The sequence below is a fragment of the Apaloderma vittatum genome, unplaced genomic scaffold, assembly GCF_000703405.1.
Source record: "Apaloderma vittatum isolate BGI_N311 unplaced genomic scaffold, ASM70340v1 scaffold15714, whole genome shotgun sequence".
Lineage (NCBI taxonomy): Eukaryota > Metazoa > Chordata > Aves > Trogoniformes > Trogonidae > Apaloderma > Apaloderma vittatum.
The window spans coordinates 61,589-80,125 of NW_009714706.1; the positions used below are offsets into that span (position 1 = coordinate 61,589).

The window sequence follows — 18,537 nt, forward strand, 5'->3', positions numbered from 1 at the left end:
GGTCTAAGAGTTTTAGTTATTTCTCCAAGGTTGCCTTCTCACCTCCTACACCAGATAAATGATTGACTGGGGAAAGGCTGCTGGAAGCAATTTCCTCCTGCAGGCAGAATCAGAGGGAGGCACCCAGCCCTGTCACCGCAGATATTTTGGAGCATATTATCACAATTGCCATCTCGTTTGAGAGAGCATCTAAACTCACAGAGTTGGTCCTTAGCCCTCTCCCACCCCGAACTGAAAGAATTTCAAAGGGGCTGTGAAATTTGATAAGCTTCCTCCTCAACCTGTGCCATCCCAAACCTAGGGCATGCTGCACGAGCGGCTGAATTATTTGAAATATTTAAAAAAGCTCAGCACTGCCCCATTTCAGCTCCCGCTTCACTCAATTCTTCTCATCTCAGGCTTTCATAGACTGTTTTGAAACAGTCAGCAGTTCATGCACGGTCTAACATTACATCAATACTTGTGAGCTGCAAGTGAAGTCAAACATTTTTAAGTACTGAAGCCTGAAGGTAAGAGGTCTGACTTCATACCTACACAAGAAACCTCCCACATAAAACTACTGAGGTATACCAGAGATTCTAAAGCCCCCAAATCCTCAGTGAAGCCAAAGAGAGATGCAGAACCCTTAAACATTTTTCAGTCAGGCCTAGCATTAAAAACATAAGATTAAAACTATGGCTTTAAAGTTCTGGAGCTGAGAGAAAGGCAGATGTAATCAATTAAAAATAAATAAATGACTAAATGCAGTGACCCCTCTGACACAGAAGAAGGCTCAAGAGGTTTTGAAAGTCATCCGAGCAATTGCGGTGCTATGCGTGGTGCCTGCCCAGCTGGAGGTGTAATGGTTGTGCTACAGCTTCCTACTTCTCTGTGAACAAGGTTTTTCTTTAATTTCTGTGAAGAAACAATAGTGAAAAGCTGCCAAAATACTCCTGCAAGAAGTATTTGGGATCTTCTGAGATGAAAGCCTCTATTTAAAGAAAAGGCTCAAATAAAAAGCTATGGAAATTGAAGCGTGATAAAAGTAAGCTCTAGTTGTGTTAAAATATTTCTAGCCGAGACTGCAAAGTAGACTTTCCCTTTTCTAATATAGCACAGTCTGAAGGAAGGAATAGCCTGGGAAACAGCCTCCAAATGAAGATATCACACAAAATCTGTCTTAGTGGTTAAAATACACTTCAGCTACAAATTAAGACAAAGAATTGTTTATTGTATAGACATTTGGTTATTAGGTATTGCTTAAGACACAAGACAACAGGTCTGAGACTGAGTGCAAGATCTCAGCCCAAAGAAAAGCATTCTGAAAAAGTCACAGTGAAGCTCTTTAGTTTATGGGTATCAGGCATATAATGGTAGCAAGAGGCACGTCCTGTAACTGTGCCTCATCTCTTCAGCTCTACTGACTTCTCTTGACTACTGACCAGGTGACAGATTATAGTTTTTAAATTTCCCGAAGTTCATGGTTCCCTCGAAGCATTTCTAATTGGACAGTCGATTAACCACCTTGCAAAGTACAGACTTCAGTAACTGGAATTACCCAAAATCCAAATCAAATGGGTAGCAAAGACCACATTCTCTAACAGTGCCTCAGTGACGCTCTTGTTGGACTAAAAACTCTTGTAAATTATTTCATTCCAGACTCTCCCATGGGGGAGGACTGCTGTGAAGCTGCAGTGATGGAAATCTGAGATGTAGGTACTGGCCAAAGGCCAGCAGAGATACTGGTTGCTTGGGTGTGCTTGTTCTTTCCCAGCTTCAAAAGTGTTTCAGCAGGGGAAAAAGAAAATTAAATGTGCCATGATGATTGGAAAAAATTAAAATGTTGCCACATTACAGCATAAGAAATTAGGCATGGAGGTGCTTCTGAAGAGCAATTAAAAGTACATCACTTCAGCTGTCCCCATTTCCCATCAGTTACTGACCCACAACTCAGAGGATGGCCCCTAACGCAGGCTGTTCCCGTGGCTGGCGCTTCACCTTACTTTAGCTCAGAAAAGAGCAGTAAATAAACAAACAGGAATAAAACCTCCTCACCTACCCTTCCCTGCAATTATTTATGATGCGAATACTAATTTTCTTCCACTAATTCATCAAGAAAATCCCTGAATCTGAAAGTTATGAATGGATTTTTGTGAATTTAAATTGCCTGACCATGGTATAACTCTCCATGTCGTTTCCAATCTGCTCTTAAAGCAAAGAAAACAAAAACAATAAATCCTTGTAATCAATGTCTGCAGAAATGTTCACTTGTCCCATCTGCCTGGTGATGTTTTGTTAAAAAATCATGCAATTAGGAGCCTAGAAGATGTAGAAATATGCATTTTGAGCTCTTCCACAGTTTTAATGGTATATCCTACTGTCTGTACATGTTATTAGCAGGTTTTTTGCAGTGCATCCTATTAACCAGCTGACTTCTTGCTGCTATCTGTTATATAAATCTGCACTTTGCAATACAGCAGAATAATTTGCAGTGTGGCACTCCTATGATAAGGATAAGAGGATTTTTTTTTTTATCATCATTATGGATGGTAATAATTCCTAGAGTGATACAGTGATATTGATCCACTGATCTAAAAGAAGCATTTTATAAAGGTAGAAGAGCATTGCTATCCTTATTTTAAAGAATGGGATAACAGAAAAATGATGAGAGACTAACTCTCCTATGGTCAATACAGGACATCAGTAGCACAGCTACAAATCATACCTGGGTATTTCTGGCTATTTTTGGCACACTCTGGCTATCGTTGCCGGACTGTCAGTGCTGGCACCTGTGGTCGCGCAGACATTACACAATGCTAGGAGTCAGGAGGTCTGATAGTTTCCTTAAGCCGTTTAAAATAAGTGATTTAAAATCTTAATCATCTGAGGCAGTTCACTTCTGCTTTTTCATGATAATGAAGCTTAGCACATGATATCACAATCATGAATTTTTGTAAAGCACACTTTGCTCTTCAGAAAAAGTGCTGGATTAAACAACCCTGCAGGCTGAATCCTTCTCTTTGAATAATGAATACAGTACAGGCAGTGGCAAGCTTCTTTAGATAGTCCCACGAACCGGGCTAAAGGAAGGCCAGCCTCCATGTCTGTTGAGTCCCTGGTTTCTTTATCTCTACAGCCAACAGGGTATTTTTATTTTTTAATACTTCTCACAGCCAGGAATTACTCTTTGCCAGGCAACTAATTTCACAGGGACTACCCCAGAGTCTTTGGAAAGCAATGCTTTTTGGTTCCTGCCTACATCTTGTAGCTGGCCGGAATATAACAAGTAACAGATATAAACAACTATTTCTCAGATGCAGGAGTGGGCAAAAAAAAAAAGTGACTCAAGGAAAACAAAACTTCAGTTTCTTTAAAATATACTGCTCCACCACTGGAGCTTTGTATCATTATTTTAGGCTCGTTTTACAGACGAGTTTGAAACAGCTGACAATAGGAATTTGGAGCAGAAATGCTGATGGTCCATTATCAGTAGTGACAGCAACGGGTGTGACTTTATTAAAGTTCTGTCAAGTCTTGGCTAGAGACTACAATAGAAACAACCAGTTCAATCTCCTCCTCTCTCTTTATCTTAGCACTTATATCACACTCATCACAAAGTGTTACATTTTCCCTTGATGCCACAGAACAGGATTTCTCCTTGCTGCTGGAGCCACGTGGTACAGCACAACCCTACATCTCATCCACAAGCTGAGAGCAGACTGTTGCCGTGCTAGCGGCAAGGTTGCTGCTGGAGTGTAGGCATGGCCTAAAAGTCAACTTACTCTTTACTAAGAAAAAAACCCAACAAAGCAGCACAAACCAAAACTGTTTTACCGAGCTATGTAGCCTGGAGCTACTCCTCGCAACTATCACAGGTAATAAAGACTATCTGCCCGAATCCTTCAACAAAGCTCAAAAGTTGGCATAAATACCAATGAATATACTTTTCAGGCTCTTTTTGTCCAAGATACCGTGATGCGCACTTGTTATGCAATTAAAAAGAGATGCCAAACAGAGCTTACTGAACCATATTTCCATCTCACCGCTATGAGCACTGCTAGTTCCCAAAGGCTCTGGCACGGCGAGCACAGGGTTTCCCTGAGACAGGGACTCTTTTTCGTTCACCCCTCTGTGTCTAGAAGGGAAGAGCATCTGAACGGGTGCCAGGAAAACAAATCCTGTTTGTGGCAAAGGGAATCAGCATCTTGGAAATTGTAACATGAATTAAAACTCGTGAAGTATTGGAACTCATTACAAAGATTTAACTGTATAAATTCTTCCTCCTGCTTTAGCAAAGCAGCTTTCCACCCTGTGCTTTTTCAGCCAGGATCCCTTCACTGCAAACCTCTCTTAGCACTTTTCATTTCGGCTGCAATACCAACCATTTTGCCAACACTCTGCTCTCTCACATGGAGCGGTGGTTTCGTGAACCTGATAAACATCTGCCTGAAAACCTGGCTGGCACAGTTGAACTCATTTTCAAGTGTCAACATGGGTGTGTAGAAAGCAACCCAAGTTTAACACGGCAGGATGCATAAGGGCATGATATTCTATCAGTCATGACTGGGACTGAAGTAAACCCGAGTGGCAGAGAGGATACGACTCTGCTATGGCTACTGGTGTGTGACCTACCTGGACTGAGATCTTCAGCCTCCAGCAGAAGAGAGCACCACATTAACCCTATGACCCTGCCGCCCTGCCTGATACATCAGTGACATGGTTTCAAAATCTCGGTTTCTGATTATCATGAGACTCCTATTTAAAACTGCTCCACCAACCTCACTTGCCCTGTTGAATTTCATAATTAGCTTTTCTACACTCATACTATGCCCAATGTCTGTTGAATAAAAGTAAGTATGCAGTGGGATTTCTATGGATCCCAGGAAAGATCCATTTCCTTGTTGGGTGATGCCGAGGAGTCAATTAAATCTTTTTGGGAGTCCAAACATTTGATGCCCAGATCTTGTTATTTCAGCAGTTACTTAGCTCCTTTCCTGCTTGTGTCCTCCATATGCTACTTAGAAAATCAGAAATATTTGTTTTGCCTCAATGTTGGGTACAGAAAGATTATGACAGCACTCAACCCCAACTGTAACATTTATTACTGAGCTGTAGGAACCAACCTCAGACATTTCCCCTAGTCTTCCCCGAGGCAAAAGCCATGATCCTGATGCTTTCCTTGCTTGAAGGGACTGCTGCTTCCAATCCCCAAAAGTTTTGGTGTTGCAGACTAAGCATACATAAATGTAAGTGCATAATTTTCTTGGGGCTTCCTATTTATTGTCAGTGACTTTTCAACAAGTCCTCATTACATGGTAGTAAGTGCTTTGAAGCAGCACTATGAAATATAGGAATATCTGCAACTTCCCTTGCTGAAATTTATAGGCATTTTAAAGAAGCTGGGCTACACTCAAACCAAAAAAACCCAAGCATGAATTGTTGCACAAAATACTGGGGATTCTATAGCCTACTGGAAACATGTTGATTCAAAAGTAAAGAAAAGTAGCTTTATCTATAATTATATATCTATATATCATCTATATATCTATATCTCTATATATCTATGTATCTATATATATCTATATGCAAAATGGGTACTACTATTTTTTCTGTGACTTTTGAAAATGTAATAAAATGCATAAACTGTGCTTTCTATGTTTTTTAATATTTTTTTTTAATTCTATAGAAACAGAAGTGATGTTTTCACAGCTCCACACTTAAAATTACTTTACTCCCTGTGCCATTACATGTCCATGGCTAGTACCACAGCATTCTTCCACACTGACAGACAGCACTATCACTATTTTCTTTTCCACTCAGCACCACCTGGCACTGACTTTTTGAGAAGGTTCACGCTCTGAGAATAATTTCAGGTCCACATACCATGGGGTTAATATGCAGCCTAGGTCATCAACATACATTTGTTTTTCTCTACAATATGTTTTCAGAGGGCCTTTTCCCAAAAGGCACTTTTGCACTCAGAAGGGATCACCAGCTATTGAAGTCTGTGCTGCACTTCATTTCCAATGCTCAGGTCGGCCGCTTGACCAATTTCAGTGGTGCTGCCCTGGTTTTTGGGTTGTGACAGAAGCACAAGATTTAAAAGCTCTTTTTACAAACTTTTGTCCAGGCAAATCTCTCCAGTTCAAGCTAACCTCTTTGTTTCTCAGTTACAGCAGACCTATGTTTTGCACAGAGCTATAGAAAACACAGGAATTGAGGAGACGGTCCTACAATGTGGGCCAGTTCCCATGACCCTGTATGCGTTCAAGCGATCATCTAAAGTCCTTTTTTATTTTATTTTGGCCTTATGCAACAAAGCAGAAATGGGGTCAGGGAAGGATCTTTGATTTTGTGATAGCAGAAAACTGAGGGTGTTTTCTCAGGGTGCAAAAGAACTTTTCCAGCTGACAAACAGGGCGATAACACAAATTAATACGTTGGCACCGAGACCTTTCTGCCATCAGAAATAAAAGGTGATAATTTCAGTCACTGTGAAAAGTTCATGTGGACACCTTCATCACGTGGGACATACTACAGCATAACCTCTAGCAGCAGACAGCAGCTACGCCTACCTTGGCTGTGACATAGAGCTCCCAATTAGCACTTCAGGAAAGAGACTTTACAGACTGCACACTCACCTCTGCTCAGCCCATCCGGTCCCCGAAGGATTCGGCATTCTTCTATCTGGCCAAACGGAGAAAACATCACCCTGATATCATTCTCATTACACTTCTTCGAAACCATTCCTATGAACAATTTTCTGTCTTCCACAGCTAGAAGATAAAAATAATGAATGAGCAAAGGCCATTTCATCTTTTTCCTGTGATCAATGCTTCATTACCACATCAAACTAAGCTCCAGTCATGTGAGTCTGGCTCTGTAACTGAAGACAAGTCCTAAGGCAAACACTTTATACTTACAACCTCCCTTCCCCCCTTCCTCCCCAACCCCAAATCTCTCGTTTTTCTTTTTCTCTCTCCTTTTTCTAGTCGTGCTTGCTGTTTATATAACATATTAATTGGCTGCCTTAGTCATTCTGCATATGTCTCCCCATCACAGCTTCTACGAAAAAAAGCATCCTCTCTTAGAGAGGCTTTTAAAGATAACTACACATAGATTTTAATTCAGATAAATTCCCTCACCTCCCTCATGTACGAAAGAAACCATGACAGTGGTGAGGGTGAAGAAGGGATTGCGCACGTAACGATATGAGCTAATGAAAAATATTCCTGAGAAACATTTTGAGAGAGCAGCTCCTATTTGAGCTTTCAATTTCAGCCAACCTAATGCATGGTACTCAAAAGGCAGATGTGTAACAACTCCTCTGGAAAAAGAAGAAAAAGAACACATTCCATTTTCCTTTTTTTTTTTTCCTTTTCTTTTTTTCCCCAGACTGCCACAGCTCTTTCCCCTTCAGGAGGACTGAAAGCACATTCCAGAGTATCACTTTAACAAGGGGGCTGCATAATGCTTTCCTGAAGCCAAACCTTTTGATTTGTAATGATGCTGAGTTTGCAAAAAAAACCCACAACCCCACAAACGTGACAAAGGTGCTTTATCTGAATTATTGGTAGAATATTTCCTGCCTGCATTGTCACCAACATCCGCGACAGCTAGACTGCCGCAGCAGGACACATCCAGTCCTCTTCATCAAACTCACATTTACAGGTCTAAAGCTGTGGACTTTTGTCAAAAATGAAACAGGTCGTCAAAACTTAATTCACCCTGGAAAGACCTAAAAATGTTAACGCACCCTCCCATCTATATTAAACCAAAAATCTAAGTGCTTCTTATAGAGTATATCCACCAGTGCTTTCTTCTTTGGAAATGGCATCTAAATCCAGTGCACTGTGAATGAGCACACTGACAAAGTTTGCGGAGAAGCAAAGAGAGAAGGAAAGCTTTACTCCAGAGAGTCTGCAGTGCGCTTACTTATTTCTATTATTGTGCAAATTATTTTTGCAATGGAGTATTTCCATTTCTGGGCTTACAAAAAAATATAATGAATCTTTTCTTGCTCCCCAACTCTCTCTCCTGTATTAGTACATGTTTGTCAAATAGAATAAATTGGAGCTGAGGAAGTAGAAACTGTGTCTATTTTCAGAGGATTTTATTTGTGTTATACTTCAATGCTTTAAGTGCATTTAATAATTTCAACAATAAAAAGAAGAGGTTCATGTTTATTGATCGTGAGAAGCATTTGAAGCAATTTTTTCTTTAGAATTGCTGACTCTAAAAAGCAGTTGTAGCTTTTATACCAGCAAGTACCAAGGTCATGTGTTTTTCAGAATCCAAAACAAAAACCAGCCCCTACAATCCCAGCTTGTCACTCTACAGGCTTGCAAGAAAACTGGTGTGAATTTAACACCCAGGAAGAGTTTCCCTCAGCAGAGACTCCTCAAGACTTAACATTTTCATTCGTATGTTATACTGAGGTTACCAGCGGAGGCTAACCCTTCAGAAAGGGTTAACGAATGGTGACTGCATGGGATGAGCCAGTTATAATACAGAGCAGGAGCTGAATATGTGGGATTGCAAACGAGATGTGCAAGCTGGGATTTTTATGTATTTATATGTAGGTATGTACACACATATTTATATATATGTCTTAAAATGAAATTTCACATCTGATTCATGATATATAATCAGCCTTGATGCTGCTAGTAATTATTTTAAGGATGGTAGAACTGGATTGCCCGGCTCACAGTCACAAGGAGAGTCTGAGTAGTCACTTCTGAAAAGATGCCTGTGACTTAGCTACTTACAATTCCTATATTGCCTTGAGTAATCTCTTTGAGGAAGGTCCCTGACCAGCCTCTCCTCAACAACGGCCACAGATTTTGGCCAGGGTGCAGAGAAGGGTCGGAGGCAAGGGACCCAGCTGGGCTGCCAGCTGTGCATTTCTCCACACCGCAAACCGAGATTGGGCTTGGTGCAAGCATTGCCTCCTGCTCTGTGTTACGAACTTCTTAACCTCGGCCTGTGTGTCAGTCAGTTTAAATCTGGGTTGGATTTTAGGCTTGAAATACAGTGTGGAAGTCTACCTTCAGGGTGACTAGATCCCACACCCTCTCTTAAAAATAGCTGCTGGTTGAGTTGGATCAATGCCCTCCCCAAGGACGTCCCATGAGTCCTGCTTAGGTGTGAGGACAAAAACTCAAACCAAAGCAATTCACATAGAGATTCAAAAGAAATGAGATGCAAACTGGAAGGCTCTGTTTTAATTTTCCAAAGAGTAGCAGACGACAAACTCCCCACCGGCCTGCTTCAGTTTCACTAGTAAACCTATAAATATGCCATTTAACTAACATGATTTGCAGGTTTTCAGCTTGAGGGTGATTTTATAGTAAATTAAACATCCAGCTCCCATGTACTGTACATCTTAAAAATGCAGATTTCATGAAGAATGCTCAGAGTACAGAAAACATATTGATATGATGACGTGCTCTGCATTCAGTGCTATTAGTCAGGGCTGATCAGTGGTGAAGCTTAAGAAAATTGCTATTCTTTTTTCTTTTGGCTAGGGGCCCAGCATAAAAAACATTTAAAGGGACAACTGTCAAGATCAGAATGACACATTTTCACTCCATCTGATAGAACAGCTGATACTATTAGGCTGAAAGAGTTTTTAACGATATATTCTCAGGCAAAGAAATGAATGCTTTTTCACCTCCGTAAGACTGGCTGTCTGGATTTGTTTCTGCATTTTTGGTCAGCCACTTTGTTCTTTCTAAAACGAATTCTTAGCTGCCGTGCAGGCATGGTTTGAGAATCAAATAGGCAGCGGACTGCAAGAGGTATGGGTCAAACATATTTAGAGGTCAGCAAACTTCCCTTTTGACCAGCCAAGCCTGCTTATTTGCCTGTGTGTGTTGGGTTGCTCCTGTAGATTGTAAAATGAGGAGTCCAACATACATGACCCAAAAAAGCGCTGAGATCGGGAAAGGCACTTTCTGCTGCTGGCTGGAGAAAGGATGGCAGTCTAAAGCCATCTCACCTAACTTTAGTCATCTACAGCTTAGATGGCTCAGCTAAAATGTTACAAGTTACCTGTTGTCAATGCCAAGAGATCAGGTCTTCCAAAGAGAGACTGAGCTCACCTTTTCTCAGCAAGGGATGGCTTGTTTCATGGGAGTTTCTCCCCAGCTACTGACAGCAGGAGGACTGTTCCCTTCAAGCCAACTTGGTCATCATGGTAACACATAGATGTCCTCAGCTCCAGTTGCAGGGACAGGACGAGAGGGCCTGGCCTGAAACTGCGTCAGGGGAGGTTTAGGTTGGGTCTCAGGCAGCCCTTCCTCACAGAGAGGGTGCTCAGGCACTGGGATGCTCTGCCCAGGGAAGCGGTGGAGTCACCGTCCCTGGAGGGGTTTAAGGAGAGGCTGGATGTGGCACTTAATGCCACGGCCATTGCGATGCTGTTGTGTCATAGGCTGGGCTTGATGCTCTCAGAGGTCTTTTCAGGCCACAACAATTCTGTGATTCTGTGAGGAATAAATGACCTCTGAGGGACAAGGCTTGGGAGCTGTGAGTGACCTGGGCGATCAGAGCAGGCCAAGCAGAAGGCTGCGGGGGAAGAAGAACAGGGCACAAGGACCAGCACCTCTGTGCACATATTTCATAAGCATTTCACTACTGCTTCGTCATTCTTTCTCTCACACTAGGGGTAGGTTTCAGTAATTCAAAATCCAGAAGAATTAATAAATTTTTTCTTTTTTGTGAACGTTTGATATCACTGTTTCTGAACCTTGCTCACTGGCCTAGCTGTACATTCCAGCTGGTTTGCACCACTCCGGGGGCATGACGGAGACAGAACCAGCCGTAAGCAGCGAGTAGGATGTGGTGGGTGAGTACCCCATCATTGATGGAGCAGAAGCAGCCAGAAGGTCACAGTGAACAAGGCCTGAAAGTCTAGTTACAAGAAGGAAGGTGTGAAACTGCACAGTGTCCTGATTAACTAATTCACCTCTAATCTATCAAACATACTACAAACCTAAGTGCAGTCAGTGCGACACATACAGTGCTAAGGCTGCTGGAGTCGCGGTGAGAATCTTTAGCCCGAATGCAAGAACCCTGCACGATGAGGTGCAGATTTCTGCTCTAACATGAGACACGTTGTTCTTGTAAGTCCATCAAGACAAGTTCTGCGATGGCTGGCACGGGTGCCAAGGCACCACTCTGAATCCAGAGCGCTCCGTTAGCCATCGAAGGGTATCTGGGATGAAGTCTGCCTTTGCTGGGAGAGGCAACTGTTTTCAAACCAAGCCTCTTGACAGCCCTACATCCAGCCTGAAAAATAACATCCTGAAGGGTCTATTTTTTTAGCTTTACTCAATTTGGTTCAGTAATTGAGTATTTCTTGTAGGCTGTATTAGATCGCTTGTGCTGGCCCAGGAGAATAAAGGAGTAGAGATTATTTTCTGTATGCTACAAAAGAATTAAACCCTGTAATAATCATGGGAAATCTCCCTGAAGATTCAACAATCTTTCCTTTTGTCTCTTCTAGCCCCCCAAAATTATGATCTGAAAAATCAAATTTGTATCCCTTTATTATAATTTTTTGAGGAGTCCAGTCAGTTAAGAAGTACATTTTTGGTAAAGAAGTTGTCTTCTTTTTCGAGCAAATCAAGAAATAGTTAATTATGTATATATTTTTTTTAATATTTTCTTTTCATCCAGAAGGGAAAGGTGGAAAACACACTTTTTATCCCTATTTGTAAGCCTGTGAAAAACCCTTGCAACACAATCTGTCGAAGTCACACCTGGATCGGGAGCTGCCTGCATTAATTATCAACTTTTCTATGTGTTAGTGCTAACATATGGCATTTAATTACTCCTTCTAAAGTTGCAGATTGGCAGAGTTGTGCCACTTAAAATTTCAATTTTTTTCCCCCCAAGTTTTCACTAATAAAATAAATAAAAATAAATAATAAGAGCACTGAGCTACCACTTTTTTAAAAAATAAATAAAACAACAATAAAATCTAACAGAAAAAAGTCATAATTTTTCACAAATTGGTGCTACTTTGATCCATTTAAGAGGATACTGTCTGGAGGATATGGGCCTGAAAGTACTGACGGTATTCAAATCCCGACTCAAGACGCATTTATGTGTTTCCTAAATTTTTGCATATTAATGCCCACAGACAACTTAGAGTCAAGAATGCATTTATGTGCTTTTCAGCATTAAAGTGCAGGAAACCCTTTTGTTTGAAAAAGAGGAAAATATCTTTGAACAGACAAATACTGTGAGCGATTAACATTCAGGATGAATCCAGCAACGGTGAGATGACTCAGACACATGAGCAGGGAAAGAATGGAGATGATTGCATAGATCTGTCAGCCACCTAGTTCCTACCCAGACAAAACCCACAGATCTTCAGGTTGCACATAAAGTCCTAAACCTGCAGAAGTGCCCAAGCACTTGCTCAAACGTGCGCAGGAGGCAGCTCTTCCATACCCATCTCTGTTTCCATGAGGCAACGTTGGCCTTTCATGCTAAGGGACAGGTTTCTGAAGTGAAACCTGCTCAGGGACAGGTTGCTGAAGGGATGCATACAGCTGAAGACAGAAACAGTGATGGAGCTGACGCTACTTCTGAGCTTGAATGCTCGTTGAAACCCTTTTTTCAAGGGACTCACAAGACAGGGAGAGAACGTCACAGCAAATACCAAGGGGACCTCTCCTTCCTTCCGGTGGAACTTGAGCAGGTCTCTCAAGCCTTCACAAATATGTGCAAGCTTAGAAGAACTGTAATGAGTATTCAACCTCTTATACATATCTTTCCACAAGTTATCTGGAAATTTTGACCAAAAGAATTTCTTTAACTTCTTTGAAACCTGAGAACACCAATTTACCCATAAAATGCAGTGGGATCTTCCCACTACTCGGAAATCAAAGGCTTTCAAGCATTCCTCTAAAGCTTAAATACCATGGATCATGAAAACCAAGACGCCTTGGCATGCCTTATTTCTTCTCCCCTTTGAACTCACCAATCTGGTTGAAGAGGTAGAGTTTACAATTTGCTGTTGGCACTGATAATATACCTCTTCAGAGGGATAGCCTGAAGCACGTGGGAAACACGTGCCAAGCAGGCCTCCGCATCTCCCGTGCTGCTGGTTTGTTATCTTTCTGGCTCTCCAAGCTGCTCAAACTTCCACCTCCTCCATGGATCCCACGCCTACGCTCTGTATTTCTGAGAAGTTCTACCATTGCTACCATCATTATGGTATTAGTTTGCCTTCTGCTTTCCCAGTCATTAAGAGTTCACCACCCGCAGAACACGTTTACCAAAGATATTTATTTTAACAATTACAACCTCTGATCCGTCAGTATGTCTTCCCCAAAATACAAAGAAAGGCATGAAAAAAAAGGAAAAAAAAAAGCCATATCCATGTGATTTTCATGCTAGGGGTGGGTGCAAGAAAAGAAGACAGTATTCACAGAGTGCAGAGAGGTGTATCATGAAGATAACCCTGGTCTACCAGCAGCAGCAAGGAGCTAACCTACCCTCCTTTCCAAGCAGCTGCTACTTGCACAGCAAGACAGAATTTGCACAATTCCCCCTAGTGCTTTCCCAATATGTTCAGTCACCTTTAGGAAGAAAAGCTTCGGGCAATGAACAAGTAACTCACTGGGCGTCAATTCTGGCCCACCGCCTCGTATTTTTCTAATTTGCCAAGGAACCTGAGGTGAAATTTGACTTTGAAAGAAGAAACCACAGAGGCTATATTTAGTTCAGAGGGTCCAGGCCAGTGTTCTTGTCCCTAAGGGAAAGTTGAGGCTATTGCAAGCAGGAGAGATACTCGGGACTGCAGTAGGGATTTCAACAGCAAAGTTCTCCTCGGCCATGGTGGGGCCTGAAAACTGGGGTCCTTCTGACCATACAAGCGCCTTGGCTTCTCTTCTGAGTATTCGAAGACAGCAAGAAATCCCTGCTAAAACTCAACCCAAGAGAGAGAGAACACCACTCCCTTACAAACGAGGCACGGCTCACATTTCCTGTGCTTGTGGCCAGTTTTGTTTTGAAAGCTGTCATAATAGGAAAGCTAGCATAATGCAAAGTTTTCAGTTTCTTCCAAACTTTATAATCCTTAGAGAAGCCTGAAATTGGGATGCACTACAATTAGCAAAAAAAGAAGCCTTAAAAAAGCCTTGCGGAGAGATTTAGAGCCCAATCATAATTTACATTTGCAGGTATGTAGATCTCTAAGTGCACGGCTTCTGCCCTGATTACTAATTAATGAGGTGCTAAGATGCCTGTTGGAGGAACCAGCTCTGATTATGTGGGCCTTATGGGAAAATGAAGCTCTTGCAATCTAAGAAGGCAGATGATATCTTTAACATATATTTTAGAAAATTACAGGAACAAATCAAGGGGCAAAATATACACATGTATATATTTTTAAAGAATCACACACAGCCAGGTTGCGTTACCATCCGATTATCTTATTTCCTTGAATATACAAACCTGGCATCTTTAATAGATTTAGTATGCTGTCTATTTTGCATGTCATATACATCCACTTAGGCAGTACCCTAGTATTCTGAACGGATATTACTGTCTTTAGAGCATTCATTTTACAATTGTTGAGAGGAGTAAGTACATAGAGAGCTGCAAGGTGGGTTTCCCAGTTCAGAACCAAGCATATGAATAAAACCTAAATTTGGCTCATTGAGAACAGCATCCTTCTATAAAAAGGAAGGTTAGGCAAATGTCTAAGGCCCATCAGTTGCTTACATGGTTTGCTAATGTGGGATTTTTTTTTTTTTATTTTCAACCACTAAAATTTCATCTCTGTCTTATCAATATGAGGTGCTCCCACTTCGCTGCCAGGAGAATACAAGGGGAAGATGTATGTAGCGACACCGGTTGTGACATACAGCAGGCACAGGGAAGACCATTTTTCAGAATATTTCCTTCCTTCTTTAAAGCAGAGGATAAACGGGAGTTCAGAGCAGGTCAACAGCTTCCCCAGCACGTCAGGTGCAGGGAAAACAACCTCATATAATTTTCACCACACAAGGAGTAAAACACTCTCATAATGTTGTGCTTCAGTTTAGAGAGAGTCACAATTAAGTAAAAATAAATTAAACACATACCATTTGACTTTTCACTATCTGCAGGTTTCATCTGAATAGGATGATGCATCTAAAGACAAAAATGAAAAAGAGTAAGGCAGGCTGGATAGTCACAAAATATCAAGAATTAGGCTTTTAATTAAGTGCTCAGAAGATACATGACTAATATTAAACATGCTGAAATTAGATAAATTCAAAAAACATCATATTATAGCCTGTTAAGAAAAATAAAATGGTAAAGGAGCATTTTATAACCAGGAAGATGAAAAAAAAAGATCACTGGACCCACAGGACTCATACAGAACTTTAATTTGCCATATCTAGTTTCAGAAGATCTCTAAAGTTCCAGCCCTCATTGGTTTATGGCATGTGTGGTTTCTGTTTAACCAGCTTGTATTCCTTGAGCTCAACCACTGCCAAAACAAAGATGGAATTTTCAAGTAATTTAAGAGTAGGCAAGCATTTCAAACATACTCACAGGAGCTGAGTTTGACAAATGAACTTCGCTTGTGATTAAGAAAACATGCGCTGACTCTTTCAGGACCAAAGAGGAAGAGACTTGTGCTTCCTCTAACTGTGCAGTACCTCATCTTTTTGTTTGTTCATTTGTTTAAGAACACATTATGTGTTCATTCATAATGTTTCCATCACAATATGGCACAATTCTGGCTTCCATAAAAACTCATAATATTTTTTTTAAACCTCTTCCTCCATTCATGTCCCTTTTATGGTGAAAGAAACCGAGCCCCGAGTGCATCCTACCTTGGCACACTTGGTATGGTTTCTTCTTAGCTTTCATTACTAAGTGATGCTCCCCCCACACTGAATTGATCATAACTCCAACAATTTATTTTTTTTAATGAAGGGTGTTTTCTGTTGTTTCAGGAGTACTAAGACCACAACAGCTGAGCTCCCTCTGCTCAGAGTGTGTGGCTTTTCACTGGACATTGGTTATAGCCAGCTGTGTCCACTGTGACGCATTCAGGGATATTTTATTACAGGCTCCCAAAAGACTTTGGAACTGACCCCACATTGAGTTTCAGTGTGGGAGATGTTTAAGCCTGCAAAAAAACCCCACTTTTATTTTCTTTCATCAGGCTCCACAGAATTGCTGGGATTTGACTGTACAAACCTTCCGGCAGCCGCAGGGCCACTGCCTTTTCTCTCCTCAGCAATTCCTCACCATTTCACATGAGCAGGTAAAAAAACTATGCTCGTGCTGCTTTTGTATCATTTTTCAGTGCAGCAGAGCCATGTATTGCCTGAAAATGTCAGAGACAATTCTTTTTTTTTTTTTATAAAAGACTATTACAACAAACTTTGGGAAATAGAAACAGCTGAGCAGGAAAGAACATCCACGCACTCATATCAAATATGCTTTCAAAGCGGCACAGAAAACCAAATCTGCATTGCTTTTGGTGGAGTCACTTAACCTCCAGGGACACACTTGCTAGAGTCTTCAGAAAATATAAAATATTGCTGTGAATGTTTCTGTACGATTTACTCCAAGTCCAGAACGCTCCCTGGCCCTGCAAATCAATGCATTCCTCGTACTCCTTGCAAAACTCTCACCCTGCCCTAAGGAAAAGGCAAAGCCATAAGGTGGATGTAGTCACCAGGATGCATAAATTTGCTTCAATTTTTACAATTCCGTTCTCTTTGAATCATTTGTTTCCCAAACAGACTTTAATAACCCAGTGCTTGCCTGCCACCATTCTTACTCGATCCAATTTCTAGAAAAAAGGGAATTTCTACTGCACTCTATCTTCTTTAACTAGTGCTTAACGTTTATCCTGGCATCCACAATACACTGGGCACTGCAGGAGAAATTAAATTCACAGGACTGTGATGCAGCACGTCCACTCGGCAAGCAAAAACATGAAAGAAGACAAAAAGTGCAGCTTGCCCCATGAGCCCATTGCAGGTATTGGCGTCTCTGAGGAGCAATGGAGCGGTGAGAAAATAGAGGAAAGAAAATCGAGCATTGTAAATTTGAGAAGGCGCAGCATACAGAAGAAAAAACCCAACTCAAATCCAGAATGTTCATAGACAATGTATCTAGTGCTCTTTCTAGGTGCATTTACACACTCGTAAGTGGCAATATTTTAAATAAAGGCAATTTTAACAATGTTTAAAACCTTTGAACTTTTTAAACTGCCTGAACCAGAGAAGTCAACTTTAGACCAAATTCATATGAAAAAGTTCTTTGCAGCTCCACGGTGATAACATAAAGACCGGTGTTACGTGACAAACACAATCAACACATTAGAAATCACCCTCTTTTGTTACACATAATGACCCCAAGTTCCTTAAGTCATTAATCTGTTCGGTTCACAAAGTGAGAGGCAAGATTTAACAGGACATTTCAACCGGGTTTTGACTAGATTTCAAAGGTTCCGGCTAAATACCTGTGGTCCAAAATCTCTTTGCACCACAAAGTCGAATCACGAGCGATACTGCTGTGCTTAATAAAATCACATTTGATGCAAAACTAATATAAGATTCAGATCAGGCCTGGAGAGTTTAAGCCACCGAACACTCACGGTAAAATGGATGTGATACACAAACATGGCTTCAGCGAAGAGGAAGGTGGAAAAATACTGTTACTGACAGTTTTGTAACATGAGAGGGCTCGTGTTGAAGCTTGTTTAACCCTGACCATCACCAACCGATACGTTAACAACCTTTAACACTAGATTCAATAAAACATGCCATTTATAACCTGAAATGGGTTTTACAGAGTCACTGGTTCGCATCTCATTATTAAACTCATTGCTGACCTCTAGAGACAACTGCCGTGACAATACATATTATAAGCTCTCTACACATAAAATATTTAAGAGTAGGTGTAAAAAAGAAAAGAATGAATCTCAAAGAAGTGTGCAGTGAATAAGAAAATTAAAGGGGCAGACACAAAGGCTAAATAGGTACTATCCTTTCACTCTACAATGAGCAAAAGAGAAAATAATCTATGCGTTTTATATCTTGCTTGTATAACTGCAGGCTATAAAATAATAAAATAGCTGCGCTTTCCGAGGCCCTCCAAAAGATTATAGATGATATAAACCTGTTTCAAATTAGATGCCACCCACTAGAATCATGTCATCTACTGAAATGAAGGATTTCATGTCTTATCAGAAAGCTGTTATTGTAGCTATACATCACAAAGCCATACACTTATGGATCTCAAGGTAAGCGATTTCTCAGTGTGTCGTCTTGTCACATAGAGAAACAGGAAACATTTTCTTCCATGCTTTGCTTATGAAAATACAGTATTTATGAATGCACAGTTACAATTAGTAAATAGGCAAAAGCAAGAAAAATAACTGCCACAAATCATTTACAGACATTAACATCAGCCTGTGCTCAAGCCATAGAATCACAGAATTCTCAGGGTTGGAAGGGACCTCAAAGATCATCTAGTTCCAACCCCCCGCCATGGGCAGGGACATCCCCCACTAGATCAGGCTGAACC

At 41.0% G+C, this 18,537-nt stretch overlaps 1 protein-coding gene across 2 annotated transcripts in view; it reads right to left on the reverse strand.

Moving 5' to 3' along the window:
- The window catches only part of CELF2 (CUGBP, Elav-like family member 2), a 131,783-nt gene that overhangs the window by 60,183 nt on the left and 53,063 nt on the right, over window positions 1-18,537 (reverse strand). For both annotated transcript variants that reach the window (XM_009868874.1, XM_009868873.1), the window contains exons 3-4: window positions 15,084-15,132; window positions 6,621-6,755 (exon numbers count right to left, since the gene is read on the reverse strand). In XM_009868874.1, the coding sequence (XP_009867176.1) occupies window positions 6,621-6,755; window positions 15,084-15,132 (184 nt within the window). The remainder of the gene's footprint in view (window positions 1-6,620; window positions 6,756-15,083; window positions 15,133-18,537) is intronic.